Genomic DNA, 16,713 nt, shown 5'->3' on the forward strand with positions numbered 1-16,713 from the left:
CCTTGAGAGCTGGGATCACATTTTATCTTTGTTTCTCCCTTAGAACCCACAACAATGACTTGTACTTATGACAAGGAGTAAATATTTGCTAGGAAAAAAACCCCATGACTACAGGTTTCCAATTATTTCCCACTGCTTTTTAGCCAGTTCACCTGAGAAGCTGGGGTTTGGGTTATATTTTGCTATGTACCTCAACCTTTTCTATCTTGTCCTAAGCATGGCAGATCCTGTCTTCTCTGTCCCTTCAAAATCTAGTTTTCAACTTGAGATTTATAATGTAACCAAGACTCAGCACAGCCTTATACCTGGAAGGTGTTGCCAGGGATTTAAACTTGCCTATTATAGGAGTTAATACTGATATTTTACCCCAAGCCTCCATTGCCCAGGGATCATGCTAGAAATTGAAGGTGGAACCATTAGCATAAATCAATTCCAGAAAGCTTACATCCCCCCCCTTATTCCAACAAAAGTTTTCTACTTTGTGTACCATATTTGGGTTTAGATGAGTAGGAGGGAGGAGGAGGGGGCAGAGAGCTATTTCTACATACATCAGTGGATCCGAGATCCCATTGCTGTAGTTATTTTTTCCAACGATACAGTAGATTATATCCCATCCATGCCTGTTCATTCTATGTAACTCTTGTCTACATCCTTCCATAAATTCTCCAAGGACTGTCCATTGAATATGGTAAAAGTGCTCCTCCAGACTTTCTGACACTGAAGCCAGTTATCTCTTGCTCTCATTCCACGACCAGCCCACAAATAACCATTAACTTAATTGCTTAGTGTCATTATTTTGAATTTATAGAAGTCAAGTGTCTTAGAGTAACCCAAATGTAGGCAAGAATGTCTGATTCCAAAGACTAGATAATTGAAAAAGTCATTTTTATTTGGCTTTATAATATAACATATATATTTCAGGAACAGATGTGCTTTCCTCATTCTATTTCCATTCAGCAAGGCAGAGGTAAACCAACCTGGGATTAAGCATTCCTCCAGGATAAACTATAAAGTGAATATTATATAGTAGATAACAAAGAGCTGATGGTATTATCTTCCTGCTAAGGCTTCAAAACTCTCTGAAAATGTTGCTGCTTCTCCTAATTTTTTTGTGAAATATAAAGGGATCAGGGGCTGTTCAAGAATGGGAGAAACTAAAAAACAATGAAATGAAGGAATTTGCCCTCTTCCCAAAGGAAGAACATCCAAAACCCCATGTCTCCCAACCACAATACACCATCACCTTCCTCAGGTTGCCCTTTGAATTTTTCTTTCTCCAGCCTAGTTACCAGTTCCAATTTACCTTCAGATCTTCAGGGATGAAGACTTTGCGAGCTTTCTTAATCATGGGTTGTGGTTTGAGTTCTTCCTCTGAGAACTTGCGTTTTCGAGGGTCAAACATTTCCTGGCCAGGGATGCTGGACAGAGCCAAGTCAGCTGGGTCTGGTTCATAACCCACGGGGACCTGGATGGTCTCAGGGTCAATGGGACTCGGCGTGTTGCGGTTTGTGGATAATATCTGACCTGCAATGACATAGGAGGAATTTTGAAACAGAAATACCCCCAAAAGTCCCCAAAGGTAGTGGCTAGTCCACTTTTCTAGGAGGAAGCAAAATTTATAACAGTCATACCTTTTGTTTCTTTGTTGCTTGGGAATCTACTATTTTACCTGTCCTACAATATTCTTGAAAAAAGTAAGGCTGGTAGAATTTTAACCACTTTAATAATTGTAAAACTAGATTCCATGGAGGGAGGCTGACTTGCTAAACCTCACACAGTAGGTCTAGTCACCTGTGTGTGTACAGAGATTTAAGATGCATAAATCTTGACCAACAGCCCCATGAGGCAGCTGGGGGGACCAGTGCATAGAGGACTGGACCTGGCTTCAAGAAGACCCGAGTTCAAATCCAGCATCAGAAACTTACTGGCTGAAAGACCCTGAGTGAGTCACTCAATGTGCCTGCCTCAGTTTTCTCAAGTATAAAATGGAGCTGATAATACTACCTACCTCCCAGGATTGTTGTAAAGATAAAATGAGATATTTGTAAAGTTCTTAGCATTGTGCCTGGCACTTAATAATTTTTCCTGAGGTAAGCAGTGCCAGTATTATCTCAATTTCACAGAAGAGTAAACTAAGACTCAGAGAATGACTCATCTAGGCACAAACAACTAGTAAATGTTAAAGCCAGGGCAGAAAAACAGATTTATTTTGACTCTTAGTCCATAACATCCACATAGGTTTATAGCCTTAAGGTTTGTGAATGTTTTAAAAAAATATTATGGAGAACAGTGACTACATCTCTCCCCATATCATACCATGTTGGAAGCACCTAAAACTTCCAGACCCCCAGAACTAGCTCTGAAAAGGGCATCATGGAAAAGCCTAATGCTTGGGGCAGTGCCTTCCCATCCATCAACTTTAATACAAAGTTCAGTCAAGAATAGACTGGGAAAACAGCAAACAACAAAAAAAGAATTTGACCATTCAAAAGCTACTATTGTGGCAGGGAAGGCCAAGACATAAATTCAGAAGACAACGATGCGAAAATAGCTACAGACAATGTCTTAAAGAATTGCTAATTGGACCAAAGTCCAACAAGAATTCCTAGACAAGTTAAAGAATGAGATAAGAGTGGTAGAGGACAAATTGGGGAAAGAAACGAGAGTGATGCAAGAAAATTATGAAAAGAGAACTAATAATAAAGGAGGCACAAAAAATACTGAAGAAAATAACACCTTAAAAAAAGACCTGGCCTAATGGTAACAGAGAAACAAAAATTCACTGAAGAATTCTTTAAAAAGCAGAATAGGCAAAATGGAAAAGGAGGTACAAAAATTCACTGAAGAAAAGAACTCCTTCAAAAATAGAACCGGTCAAATGGAAAAAGAGGTACAATATTTCACTGAAGAAAATAATTCCTTAAAAATCAGAATTGGGCAAACAGAAGTAATGACTCCTTGATACATCAAGAAACAATAAAACAAAGTCAAAAGAATAAAAAAAGAAGAAAATGTAAAATATGTTAAAAGAAAAAAAACTGGGGGAAGCTAGGTGACGCAGTGAGTAGAGCACTGGCCCTGGAGTCAAGAGGACCTGAGTTCAAATCCAGCCTCAGACACTTGACAAATGTACTAGCTGTGTGATCTTAGGCAAGTCACTTAACCCCAATTGCCCTGCCAAAAAACAAAACAAAACAAAACAAAAAAAAACAACTGACCTGGAAAATAGATCGAGGAGAGATAATTTAAGAACTATTGGACTACCCAAAATGATGACCAAAGAGCCTAGACATCATATTTCAAAAAATTATCAAGGAAAACTACCCTGATACCTAAGATCCAGAGGATAAAACAGAAACTGAAAGAATCCACCAATTTCCTCCTGTAATAGCAAGCAAAATGGGACTTTTTGTTGTCTTTTGTTCTGGAGTGCTTCTCAGCACTAAGACAATCAAGTGTCTTTGATTAAGTCTTGCCTTTGTTTGTCAGAGAGGTGTGAAGCCCTCTGATCCTGAAGAAGTGTACACACACACACACACACACACACACACACACACACACACTCTGAGGTTAGCATTTTGTTTAGGGCTTTCTCAATGGAAGAGTGTTGGTGTGGAGACTCTGGGTAGCCATTAAGGAGCCCTCCAGCTTTGTAAACCCAGATGTTGGTGCTTCTTTCTCTGGTAACTATGTATGTATAGCTTGGTCAGAGAGCTAGAAGGGGGATGGCAGGCAATGCTTGAACCTCACTATCATCAGAATTGGTTCAAAGAGGGAAGAATATGTATACACACTCAGTTGAGTACAGAAATGTTACTTATCGAATAGAGAAATTTAAGGGGAAGAGAATAAGAAAAAAAGATGGGGGATGATAGAAGAAGGCAGATTAAAGGAGGCAATGGTTAGAAGCACAATAGATTTTTGGGAAGGAATAGGATAAAAAGAGAGAGGGTGAAGAAGAAAATGAGATGGAGAGAAATACACAGTAATCATAAATGTAAATGAGAATGGCATGAGTTCACCCATAAAATAGAAACAGATAGCAGAATGGATTAGAAACCAGAATCCAACAATATGTTGTTTACAAGAGAGACACTTGAAATGAAAAGACATATGAGTTAAAATAAAGGGTTGGAAAGGAATCTAATATGCTTCAGCTGAAGTAAAAAAGTGAAAAAGGCAGGGGTAGAGATCATGATCTCAGACAAAGCAAAAGCAAAAACAGACCTAATTAAAAGGTACCACAGACAATGAAGTAATATCAAAAAATTTTCCAGCAAGTTTCTCTGATAAAGACCTCATTTCTCAAATATATACTGAGTATAGAACTGCATGAAATTCACAAAAATAAGAACCATTCTCTACTTGATAAATGGTCAAAGGGCAAGAACAGACAGTTTTCAGAAAAAAGCTGACTATAGTTATATGAAAAAATGCTCTAACTCACTATTGATTAGAGAAATGCAAATTAAAACAACTGTAAAGTACCACCTCGCATCTATCAGAAATGATAAATACTGGAGGGGATAAAGGAAAAATATACTAATAGTATACTATTATATATTATATTATATTATATATATAACATGTAATATATATTATATATTATATTAAATATACTAATAGTATACTAGTATAAATAGTATACTAATGAACTGCTGGTAGAGTAGTGAACTGGTTCAGCCATTCTGGAGAACAATTTAAAACTATGTACAAAGGGCTATAAAATTGTACATACCCTCTGACTCAGCAATACCACTACTAGGTCTGTATCTCAAAGAAATCAAAGAAAAAGAAAAAGGACCTATATGTACAAAAACATTTATAGCAGCTCTTTCTGTGGTGTCAAAGAACTGGAAATTGAGGGGATGTTCATCATTGGGCAATGGCTGGGGAACTGTGACATATGATTGTGATGAAGTATTATGCTATAAGAAATGAAGAGGAGAGTGGTTTCAGAAAAGACAGGGCAATACCTATATGGACTGATGGAAAGTGAAACGAGAAAAACTAGGAGGTCATTGCACACAGTAATAGCCATGTTGTATTGATAATCAATTGTGAAAGACTTAGCTACTCTGATCAATACAATGATCCAAGACAATTCCAAAGGACTCATGCGGAAAAAATGCTATCCATTTCCAGAGAGAGGACTGATAAACTCTGAGGGCAAACTGATGTATAATTTTCTCACTTTCTTTTTCTTTTTTTAAAAAAATATGTCTAATATGGAAATGTGTTTTGCATGATTTCACATGTATAATTGATACATTGCTTGCCTTCTCAATGTGTATGGGAGGGAGGATATGGGAGGGAGAAAGAAAATTTGGAACTCAAAATTTTAAAAGAAAAAAATATTAAAATATATTAAAATATTTTTTGAAAAGAAAAAACATTGTGCTGAGTATCATTCAATAGAATGGGTTAACTTCATAATCCAATGTATTTTATTTCGGGCACTTAAAAACATGATTCCGAGAAGGTCTATAAGTTTTTGTGGACTGCCAAGGGGGTCCATTATACAAAAAAAGATCGAGTCCCCGAGAACAGACTATGTTGCCTTATTAAGGAAGTCAATGGCTTTCCTGCTAAAAACAGAACCTAGACTTCCAGGGCAGCCCCAACCCCCCCCCCACCAACTATAGTAATAATGTCAGAAAATGGTTTCATGGAATTTATCCTATATATCTTCATGGTAAGGCCTCCCAGTATATATGCTTAGGAACAAAAAGTGTCATGTCCTGGGAGCTTTTGGTCCTGGCTTCATAGTTTAATCTGAACTTTACAACTGCTGCTTTTAAATTAAAAACACCAACAACGAGAGTCAGGGATAGCTAAACTTGCTTCACTCCAACTGTTTGTCATTGCCAAAGTATATAAAAACAGACAGACCCATTCAGATTTCACTAAAATGTGTTCTGGGATAGAAGTAGGAAGCCCACAGGTTTCTAGTTGGCCTGAGAAACTCTGCATACGGCTGATTCAGGGTGGAAGGGATGGAGAAGGGGGCAGCAGACCAAGCCAAGGCCTCCAGATGACCTTTCAGTTCCTCATTCAGTCTTAAGTCTCCTTTGCTTCCTTGGGGACAAAAGGGAAGAGCTGCGCCGTGAAGGGCCTATGTAGCTGAGGACAGGGCTTGGTTATGGGCAAGGCTGCTGTGAGAAAGAGGTTCTTGCCTTCCTCGCTTAGAGAACGCATTCCAGGTTTTGATCTTGTGTTTCTTGACGTCGGAGCATATGAAATGTGTTTGAACGTACACCCAAACCCAATGTACCCACTGAAAACTATCTTCTACAGTAACTAATAAGGTTCGGCATGTAGGAGGTAGGTGGAACAGTGGATAGAGGGCAATCACTTCATTGCTCACAGCCTCAGTGTTCTCATCTGTAAAATGGAGATAATAAGGAGACTTATCACACAGGGTGGTTATGAAGATCACATCAGGAAACATGTAAAGTGCTTTGTGTTCTATAAATGCTATTGTTGTGGTGTGAACACACACTAACCTTTTAATCCTCTTTCAGGAAATCCTTTAGTCAATCACCAAGCATGTATTCATAGAAGGATAAGAATTTAAGAACACCTCACTGGACCAAGCTGCATCAATTGAGAGAGGGTGTTGTTTTTTAAATTTATATGGGAAAGAAAACAGGGATAGTAGGATGAGAATTTTTATTTCAAAGAAAAATTAAAATATCTGCTTGTAATTATTTGTATTTAAAGTGCATCTGCACAGAGAAGAGAAATTATAGTAAATTTTTTTAAGAATTTGCATCAATTGACAACCTAGTCCTTCTAAGGGTCAAGCCCTTACTGAATGCCCAGCACTGTGCTAAGCTCTGGAAATACAAAATGCCATTCCTGCCCAAAAGGTGATCACATTCTAATGGGAGAGACAATATACCAAAAAGCTATGTACATAACAAGATGTATATACAATGTAACCAATAGGTGATTGCATAGGGAAGTAATGGTGGTGGGGAGGGGGACCAGGAAAGGCCTCTTCCTGAAGGTGGGATTTCAGATGTATATACAATGTAACAAACAGCTGATTGTATAGGGAAGTAATGGAGGCAGGGTGGAGTGGGGGAAGTGGGGGGAGGCCCAGGAAAGGCCTCTTCCTGAAGGTGGAATTTCAGATGTATATACAATGTAACAAACAGCTGATTGTATAGGGAAGTAATGGCGGCAGGGTGGAGTGGGGGAAGGGGGGGAGGCCCAGGAAAGGCCTCTTCCTGAAGGTGGGATTTCAAAATGAGCCTTGAAGGAAGACAAGACAAGTTGAGAGGAGGAGCTAGAGAGGAGAAGCTGGATAGGAGAAATGGCCCTTGTGACAACAATGTTCTGTAATAATAAGATCTGGCGAGTACAGAGTACTTTAAGATTTGACAAACACTTTGCACCTTCGATCTTTGCAACAACCGTGGAAGGTAGAGGTTATTACTATCCCCATTTTACAGGTGAGGAAACTGAGGCTCAAAAAGATTAGATCATTGCCCAGGGTCACACAGCTAGCGAGAAGGGGAGGAAACAAACCCTTATTAGCCACCTACTATGTGCCAGGCACAGCGCTAAGCACTTTACGGATATGATCTCATTTGATCTTTATAACAAGTATTATCATCCTCATTTTACAGTTGAGAAAACGGAGGCACACCGAGGTTAAGTGACTTGTCAAAGGTCACACAGCTATCAAGTATCTGAGGTGGGATTTGAATTCCAGTCTTTCTGACCGCATGTCCAGCACTCCATGCCTTTATATTTCAGCCAAACCTTTCAGGGGGTTCTAAGAACAATCTGATTCAGTGTAATACAAATATACTCCCCCCCATATACATCTGAGAGAAGACAGGTAGGGTGGCCTGCTCTGGGCCCCTAGAACCTTACCCACGCTCTCTGGAAGATGGACTCTGCTATTGCCCAAGTTCCCACTATGCCTTTTCTGCAAATACTACATGTACATCTACATCATAACTTCCAAGAAGGAGCCCAGCCAAGAAGGCAGATTTCGGCTCTCAGAGATGCAAATGAGGTCTTTCAGGCCTCCCTCCTTCTGCAAGCCACATTTGCTAATTAATTATGTGAGACTCGCTTTCAAAAAAGAAAAAACAAAAAGCCAAAACCCCAAAACATGTGCGCTAGCGTTTTCTCTGGTCTGAATTAGAATTGGGTTCTGCAGGGAATTAAGACTGAGAGGGGAGATGAGGACAAAAGGCATTCTTTGCCTCTTCTTCTTAAAAGGGTCCTGATGACAGAGACTTCCAGGAAGGGCTGGGGAGGATCTGGGAGAAAAAAAAAAAAGGTGGATCAAAGGGGAGCGAAGAAAGCTGGAAAGACATCAGTTCTCCCCAAAGCTGGCTTTCCCTTCTGTCATAGGGCTGGACGTGTTAATTTCAAAGAAAAGTGCTGAAAACTGGATGCTTCCTGTTATGCATGAATTTTAAATGGAATTTTGCAGCTCATATCCCATTAGTTGGTTGATTAATGTTTATCGATGACCGGCAGGCCAAGTCAATTGTGCCTATGTTGACACAGACTGATAATTTATTGACTTACAGCTGCAGCAAGGCAATAAATTATACTTTAGTTTACTACTTTTTCTCCGTAGCTAATTATTTCCCTGAGCCCCAGCTTTGGACATATCGCTCATTAGTTAAATAAACAAAATATTAGTTTGGGAGGACAAGTAGCAACACTCAGGTTCAATATAGGCAGCTAATAAAGTGAAAAGAATATGTGGGGGCCTGGCAGTCAGGAGGTCTGAGCTCCTCTAGAGATGGTATCGTTCTGTTCTTTGTACTTGAATTTTGAGCATCTGACATACAGTAGGCACTTAATAAGTACCTGATGGCTAACTGCTTCTAGTTCTGGCTCTGCCACTAATTAGATTGTGACCTTGTGATCCGGGGCAAATGAAACTTAGCTTCATTTTCATCTCTTCTAAAAAAGGGGACTAGTCAAGACATCCTTCCAAAGTGTCTTCTAGTACTGCCATCCTATTAATTTACTAGTTTTTAATGGTCATTAGCCACTGCAAATATCTCAGACTAAGGCTGAAACTCAAGAACTAATTTAATGGATGGTATCTATAACTAGACAGAGGACTTCCTACCAAGTCTTGGAAACCCCTGTAATTCTCAAAATCGTGTCCTTAGAATTCTATATTTAGAGCTGGAAGGGACCTTGGAAGTCCCTAAAAGCCCAACCCCTAACCCCATCACTTTGTAGATAATTGAAATGAATCCCAGGGAAGTGAATGACTCACACAGTAAGTGGCGGAGCAAGGATTTGAACCCAAGTCATCTGACTCCAAAATCAAATTTCTTTCCATTATCTCCTTCTCCGATCAGGATCCTGGGGTACCAAGGAAAAGCCGGAATCCCAAGTCATAGAAGCTACTTAGATTTAGGCAATGACTCTATTCAGCTTTGTGCTGGGAAAGTTCTTCAAAGTTTAGTCTCTTTATCTCACTCTACAAAAATTTCAAGACACTGAAAGTCTTTTACAATGTGGACAGGACAACTACACATCCTGGATGCTGTGTGACACTCCAAATTTCAAGAAAAGCCTGCTTTTAATAAAGCTCTACAAAATGAATATCCTTCACAAAATGAGCATCACATCATATTCTCCAAGATTCGGGTTGGGAAATACGGCCACCATGTCTATGTTCTCTAACTCCCAGTCACCCAAAAGAACCGCAATTTACATTCACCCTAAGGGTAACAGAGAGGCACATGATAGTCATGAACAGGCAGCTAGCCATAAACAAGGAATCGCAAAGGAGAAGTAGAATCAAAGATGTCACCCAAGAAATGTGGGAGTGAGAAAGAAATTTGGCTGGTCATATGGTCGGTGAGAGGTCCGTGCACTCCACAGGTCGCCTGATGTCAAGAGAAAGTAAGGGCAGACCTCAGCACTTCAGGTGGACCCTTTGTGTCAAACTCATGGGAAGACATGGACAAAAGGCCCACTCAAGACGGACGGGCATGGAAAGGACTGAATCACTGGAGAGAATCCTCTCACAAACAAGATCCCATCTTGGGGGGTGGGGAAGGGGGAGAGGTAGAGAAAATTTCAAGCTCATGGAAGTGAATGTTGAAAACTAAAAATAAATAAATTTAAAAAACCCAAGATCACAGCTCCATCTGAGTGTAATTCCATGTTATATTGCAGCATCAAATGCAGGTGTCCGCAACAAGCAGGCCAACCAGGCTCCCGTTTATTTCTTGCATTCTAAATTGATTAGTAGCTCTCTTTATCTCTGCAGCAGTAATAAGCTGACCTCCCTAGAGACAATCTATTTAGTGGGAAATTCCTTCCCTGGCAACCACAAGGCTCAAAATAAGCTATACTTCCTTTTGAATTGTCTGGTTTCAGAAGAGGACATACAGGGCTGTTGGGCAGATACATAAATATCTGCCTTTCAATCGGGGGTTTCTGACCTGGAGCCCATGAACTTTTTTTCAAAAATATATTTTGATGACTGTATTTCAAATTAATTGGTTTTCTATGTCATTCTATATATCTAATTTTCTGCATTTACATACATCATTCTGAGGAGGGATCCACAGACTTAATCAGACTTCTGAAGGGTTCCATGACACATTAGAAAAAGTTTAAGAAACTCTGCAAAGTTGAAATCCTAGCCTCCTTCTCCTCTCCCCACTTCTCTCCCTCTTCTGCAAGCCTGTCCCCAACTCTATCAAGCTGCTATATATTATATTCGGGGAGGGGGTGGGTGGGTAAAGCATGGTTAAGTGGAAAGTATGTTCAATTTAGGATCAGAGAACCTGAATTCCAATTTTGCTTCTGTAACTATGTACCTGTGAATCACTCAGCTTCTCCGCGAGTCTGTTTCCTTATCTAATAAAATGGTGGGGGAAGAGGGGATGAGCTAGAAGATATTTAAAGTTCCTTCTAGCTCTAAATCTACAGCCTTCTAATTTTGGCATTTCCCCGACCCTACCTCCCACCCCTAAGAAGGGGAATATAACCTATGAACCAGTCCCTAGTCCTCTAAGGATCATTTTTGATGTTGCCCTCCAAGAAAAGAGCCTGCCATGCATCACTGGCATAGCGTGAGCTGAGTTTAAAGAAAAGCTTAGTCGAGGATTAAGTCCGGGAATGGCTCCTTCTGGACAACATCTGGGTATCTAGGAGTCTTTCTAACTCATTTCAAGTTTCCACAGTCCTACATATTTAGTGAATGTCCTTCAACAATAAAGGAAAATATCTTTGTACGTGGTCTGGTGTAGGCAGCATAGTCAGTCATCCAATAAGCATTCATTAATCACCTACTGTATATCTAGCACTGTGGCCCAGAACTGAGAATACAAAGGAAGGCAAAAGACAGACCCTGCTCTCGAGGAGCTCACAGTCTTACGTAGGCCACAAGATACAAAAACCTATGTACAAACAAGCTATAGATGGGATATATTTGAGATAATGAACAGAGGAAAGGTACTAGCATTAAAGAAGAACAGGAAAGGCATATATAGCAGGTGCTCGGGAAATGTTCATAAAATGAAAATACAGAGTTGTAGTGTAGTGGATAGAATGCCAGACTTAAGAGTTGGGAAGACTTGGGTTCAAATTCTGATCCAGCTACTTACTAGCTAGTGACCTTAGGCAAGTCATTTAACTTCCCTGGACCTCAGTTTCCTCATCTGTAAAGTGAAGGGATTGGACTTAATGACCTTTAAAGGTTCCTTCCAACTCTAAATCTATGGTCCATTAAAAAAGGGCCTCCCATGAGGTAAGTTAAATAAACAAACCATTAGTTTGGGAGCAAAAGTCCAATCTAGACAGCTGCTTTAGTGGAATGGAAGCCTGCAGATTTGGACTACAACCAACTAGCTGTGCGACCTTGAGTAAATTAACCCCTTTGAGGTAGTTTTCAAAGTCAACACAGAGTCTATCAGAGTTATTTTCCATGCTCCCTTTTATATAGGATCAAGAGGCCAGCACAAATATGAGCAAAGGTGTGATGTTAGAAATTTAGCCGAAGGCGTGAAATGCAAACACTCACTATGAAACGTGTCTGTCACTATTTGTAATAGGTAACTAGGCTACTCTGTATGCACATATTTAGTGAAAAAAGGGGAGAAAAAGCCTCTCAAATTAAGAGCGTAATGAAAAAAGCCAGGGTCCTCAACACACTGACTGCCAACAACTAGTCTATCAAGCCTTACTATACAGAGGGACCACTCCAAGGGAACTGGGAGAAAAAGGCCCCCAGCTTGTGTTCCCCTCCCTACCACACACCTCATACAGGCTGGGAAGGGCCAGGGAACCACAGTCTATCTGATTTGAAGAAGACAGAGTCAGCTGCCTACACCCGTTCTGCACATTAAGGGCCAACACTGAGAGGGGCAGGAACAGGTCCCATGTATGCTAAGAAGCTTTGACTGGAGGTGGCAGGCAATGAACCTTGTTCCTCTCCCCACAAAAATCACAACACTTCACAAGGGGAAGGTACTTCAGAGATCACTTAGCCATCCAAGGAGGTGTCACTGAACAGAGCAAAGAAGGCTGCATCTGGGGTCAGAAGAGCCAGGTTCAAATCCAGCTCAGCCAATTACTACGATGATCTTGGCTGAGTCACTTAATACTTCTTAGTTTCCTCATCTGTAAAAGAGGGAATCGGACTCAATTGTCTCTAAGATTTCTCTCAGTTCTAGATCTAGAACTTTATGACCTCCATCTCCATCTCTCTCCTCCTCAATGATTGCATAAGCCTTAGTTTCAGTGAGTGCACATCAAAGCTCATGACTATAATCCTCATGGTTAAGTGTTAAGAATGTTCAATTTAGTATCAGAGGACCTGAATTCCAATCTTGCTTCTGTAACTATGTACCTGTGAATCACTCAGCCTCTCTAGGAGTCTGTTTCCTTATCTAATAAAATGGTGGGGGAAGAGGGGATGAGCTAGAGGATATCTAAAGTTCCTTCTAGCTCTAAATCTACAGCCTTCTAATTTTAGCATTTCTCCCACCCTACCTCCCACCCCTAAGAAGGGGAATATAACCTACGAACCAGTCCCTAGCCCTCTAAGGATCATTTTTGATATTTCCCTCCAAGAAAGAGCCTGCCATGCATCACTAGCATAGCGTGTGCTGAGTTTAAAGAAAGGCAGAAATCATATCCTCTTTACTTTTGAATCTTCCACAACACCAAGGACAGTGCCCTAAAGCATAGCAAATTACATAGCCAGCATTTATATAGCCCTTTAACGTTTGCAAAAGGCTTTGCATATGCTGTTGGATCTGATCTTCACAATTACCCTAGGAGGCGGAGGTTATTATCATTCCTCATTCTACAGATGAAGACTTGCCCAGTGTCACACACCTAGTAAGTGTCTGAGGTGGGGTCTTCCTGATTTCAGGCCTAGCGCTCTATCCCACTATGCCACCTAGCTGGCTGGAATTTTTAATAAATGTCTTTTAAATAAATTAATTCTAACATCCTGGCTGATGGCATGCAATACCAGGCCTCTAATTAATAGTAGGTTTCATTTAACTTTAGCATTTTAAAAATAAACTTATGTTGGTAGATCAAAAGCAGCTTCTCATCAGGAAAAGGAAGCAGGACCCTTGGCCAGAGTATTTGATATATGCAGCAATCAAGGCGTTTAGAAGCTGACTCTAAAGGTTATATGACACAGGAGAGAGGCATGTTCTCAAACCTCAAAATCACAGTAATTAACACTCCATTTTGGCTAAGAAAAAGAAATGCACTTGGTACATTCCAACTTGCTCTAGTCCCAGCAATTCCTCCTCCTCTCCCCCTGTCACCCTACGCCATCTGTCATTCACCTGCAGCTCTCATGGAGCTAAAGTCAGAGAAGAGGCTTGCTCTTCAGGTAAGCTCCAGTGGCACCCAGCATGAGACTCTGGCCCTAGGATACAAATCAGCGTTCCACATAGCATGTCTGACTTGACAGGCAACTTGTCTTGCCAACTAGACTGGAGTTAATGATGTGTGTGTGTGTGTGTGTGTGTGTGTGTGTGAGAGAGAGAGAGAGAGAGAGAGAGAGAGAGAGAGAGAGAGAGAGACTGCTGCTTTTATCAACACTAATGAGAATTCTGTCTCTGGACTCCAAGGCTGAGGAGGACAACGAGACCAAGGCAGAAATGAACTTTCTTCTATTAAGGAATCTGACATGGCACCAAGGCTAAGGTGTCAATGAATGAATTTAGGAAGATCAGAACAGCCTGAAAGAGCACCTTGATACAGGGACACGAGGTACAGCTGACCAGGCTCCCCCAGCAGCTTCCTTCCCTAGGGTCTAAGTTTTTTGTTGTCCAATTTTCTCATCTATGTCCGAATCTCTGTGACCCCATTTGGGGTTTCCTTGGCAGAGATACTGGAGTGGCTTGGCATTTCCTTCTCCAGCTCATTTTACAGATGAGAAAACTGAGGCAAACAGGGTTAAGTGACTTGCCCAGGGTCACAGAGAGGACAGTGAGTATGAAGCTGCGGGTACAAGAGCCATGAGGCCCTTTGCCTCAGCTGTCACAGCATCCTGACGACAGCAGACATCAGCAGATCTAAGGGGTTGCAGGGAATGAGGTAGGAGGCCAGCCACAGAGAAAACCCACAGCGTCAGATGCCAAGGACAGGAGGAAGTGTATTTCAATGCTGGTGACACGTGCCTCTGGAGTGGGGAAGCAGGAGGATTTGCCAGTGCAGAATAACTGGGGCACTGTCTCACATCATCATACACCCCTCCCCCCACCACACCCCTCCTCCTCTTTCTTTTCCACCTCAGCTCATTCCCAATGTCCCTTCAACCAGATGACAAAGCTAATATCCAGAAAGGACACAAGTGGCAAGGTGGGGAGCAGTGAGGACCAGTGGAAATAACAGTGGTCTTGGAGTCAGAAGACCTGTCCCAGTCCTGGCTTGGAAAATTACTAGTTGTGTTACCCTGGACAACTTGCTTAACTTCTCTAAGTCTCAGTTTCCTCCTCTGTAAAAGATGAGGAAAATCACACTTATACCACCTACCTCACAGTGCTGCTGAAGAAAGGGTTCTATAAATGTAAGTCATTATTAAAGTACTATACAAACATATTGTTATTAATTATCCATCCCCCACCTTTTCATACCAACATAGGGCAATGGAGAGGACAGTTAGGAGTTTCAAGATAGGGATTTCCAGCTCTATCACAGGTTAATGTAAAGCCACCTTGTTTTATATTTTTCTCCTTTGTAAAACAGAAGGAAACTCTCTCATAGGGGCTCCAGGAGGACCCACAAGGAGATACGGAGCAACCCATCCTCAAGAGCCAAAGGACAACCTTCCTTTTGCATCTTGAGATGGGGAAGTTGTGGCTGGAGCTTCAGGATACCTCACCAGCTTCGTTTTGGGGACTTTGTCTACGTATGTGCAGAGAACATGCTCAGACTAAAAAGAAAGGTGGTATTCTTACCACCTTGAGGACAGAGGGTAATAACAAACAGTATGCAGATTCCGGAGGGTGGCAGATGAAGGGCTAAAGACAGTGGCAAGCACTCTGCAGGCCCCCAGACCCAGCCCTGGCAGGAGCTGCTATTTATATTACTCATAGCCTGCATTTAAATTGCATGTTTTTTCCTTTTTAGAGTACATTCATTCCTATCATCTCATTTCATTCTCCCATCAAAAATAGAACGTAAGAAGGGTACTTTACATAGGGGAACAGACTTAAGAGGTTTGTTGTTCATTTCTTTAGAGTGAATTGGCTAACATTATACTCAGATGGGACCATAGTACAAAACTCAAGATACATTTAAATTTTCATCATTATAAGATTCATTTTTGGATGTGTGTTAATGAAAGACAGGATCAGATTCTCTCTTTGAAACAAAACAACACAAAACTGTTTACTGCCTAGACCGGCACAGTCTGGGCACCATGAAGACCACTAATATAGGGTATCAATCATCATCATCATCTGGTTGCTGTTCAGCCAGTCATGCCTGATTCTTCATGACCCCCATTTGGAGGTTTTCTTGGCAAAGATACTGGGGTGGTTGGCCATCTCCTTCTCCAGCTCATTTTACAGATGGGGAAACTGAGGCGAACAGGGTGAAGTGACTTGCCCAGGGTCACAAGCGAGTGTCTGGAGCTGGATTAGAACTCAGATCTTCCTGCCTCTAGGCCTGGTGCTCCATCCGCTGTGTCACCCAGCTGCCCCTTCATCATTTATATACGGATTTTAAGTTTTGTGAAATTACTTCCAAATACGTTCTGATTCGATCCTCATAACAACCCTGGGAGGCAGGCGCCATTATTTATTATCCCCATTTTACAGATATCAGGATGCTGAGGCAGATACAGGTTAAGGGACTTGCCCAGGATGCAACAGTTAAGTATCTGAGGCCAGATTAAAACTTGCCTTCCTGACTCCAGGACCAGCATTCTATCCACCGTGTCACCTAGCTGCCCCTTAGAATCTCTAGCATCCTTCAAAGCTCAGTTCAAAGCACCACCTTCTCTTTATGAAAGGCTTTTCCTGTTCCCCAAGCCACTACTAGCCTCCCCCTATCCCAATTACTTTCTGTTGACTTTGTGTATGTACTTACATGTACATACTGTTTCCCAATATAGAATGCCCTCTTCTTGGACAGGAGTGTGCTAGTCAGTATTTAACAACCAGCTCTCTGAAAAGAGGGCAGCTAGGCTGTACAGTGGATAGAACGCTAAGACTGAAGTTGGGAAGACTC

At 41.3% G+C, this 16,713-nt stretch overlaps 1 protein-coding gene across 4 annotated transcripts in view; it reads right to left on the reverse strand.

Annotated features, from left to right (window-relative positions):
* HLF (HLF transcription factor, PAR bZIP family member) overlaps positions 1–16,713 on the reverse strand; it is a 79,983-nt gene that overhangs the window by 7,115 nt on the left and 56,155 nt on the right. For all 4 annotated transcript variants that reach the window (XM_036757246.1, XM_036757245.1, XM_036757247.1 and 1 more), the window contains exon 3: positions 1,304–1,524. In XM_036757246.1, coding sequence (XP_036613141.1) covers positions 1,304–1,524 — 221 coding nt within the window. The remainder of the gene's footprint in view (positions 1–1,303; positions 1,525–16,713) is intronic.

The sequence above is a fragment of the Trichosurus vulpecula genome, chromosome 4, assembly GCF_011100635.1.
Source record: "Trichosurus vulpecula isolate mTriVul1 chromosome 4, mTriVul1.pri, whole genome shotgun sequence".
Lineage (NCBI taxonomy): Eukaryota > Metazoa > Chordata > Mammalia > Diprotodontia > Phalangeridae > Trichosurus > Trichosurus vulpecula.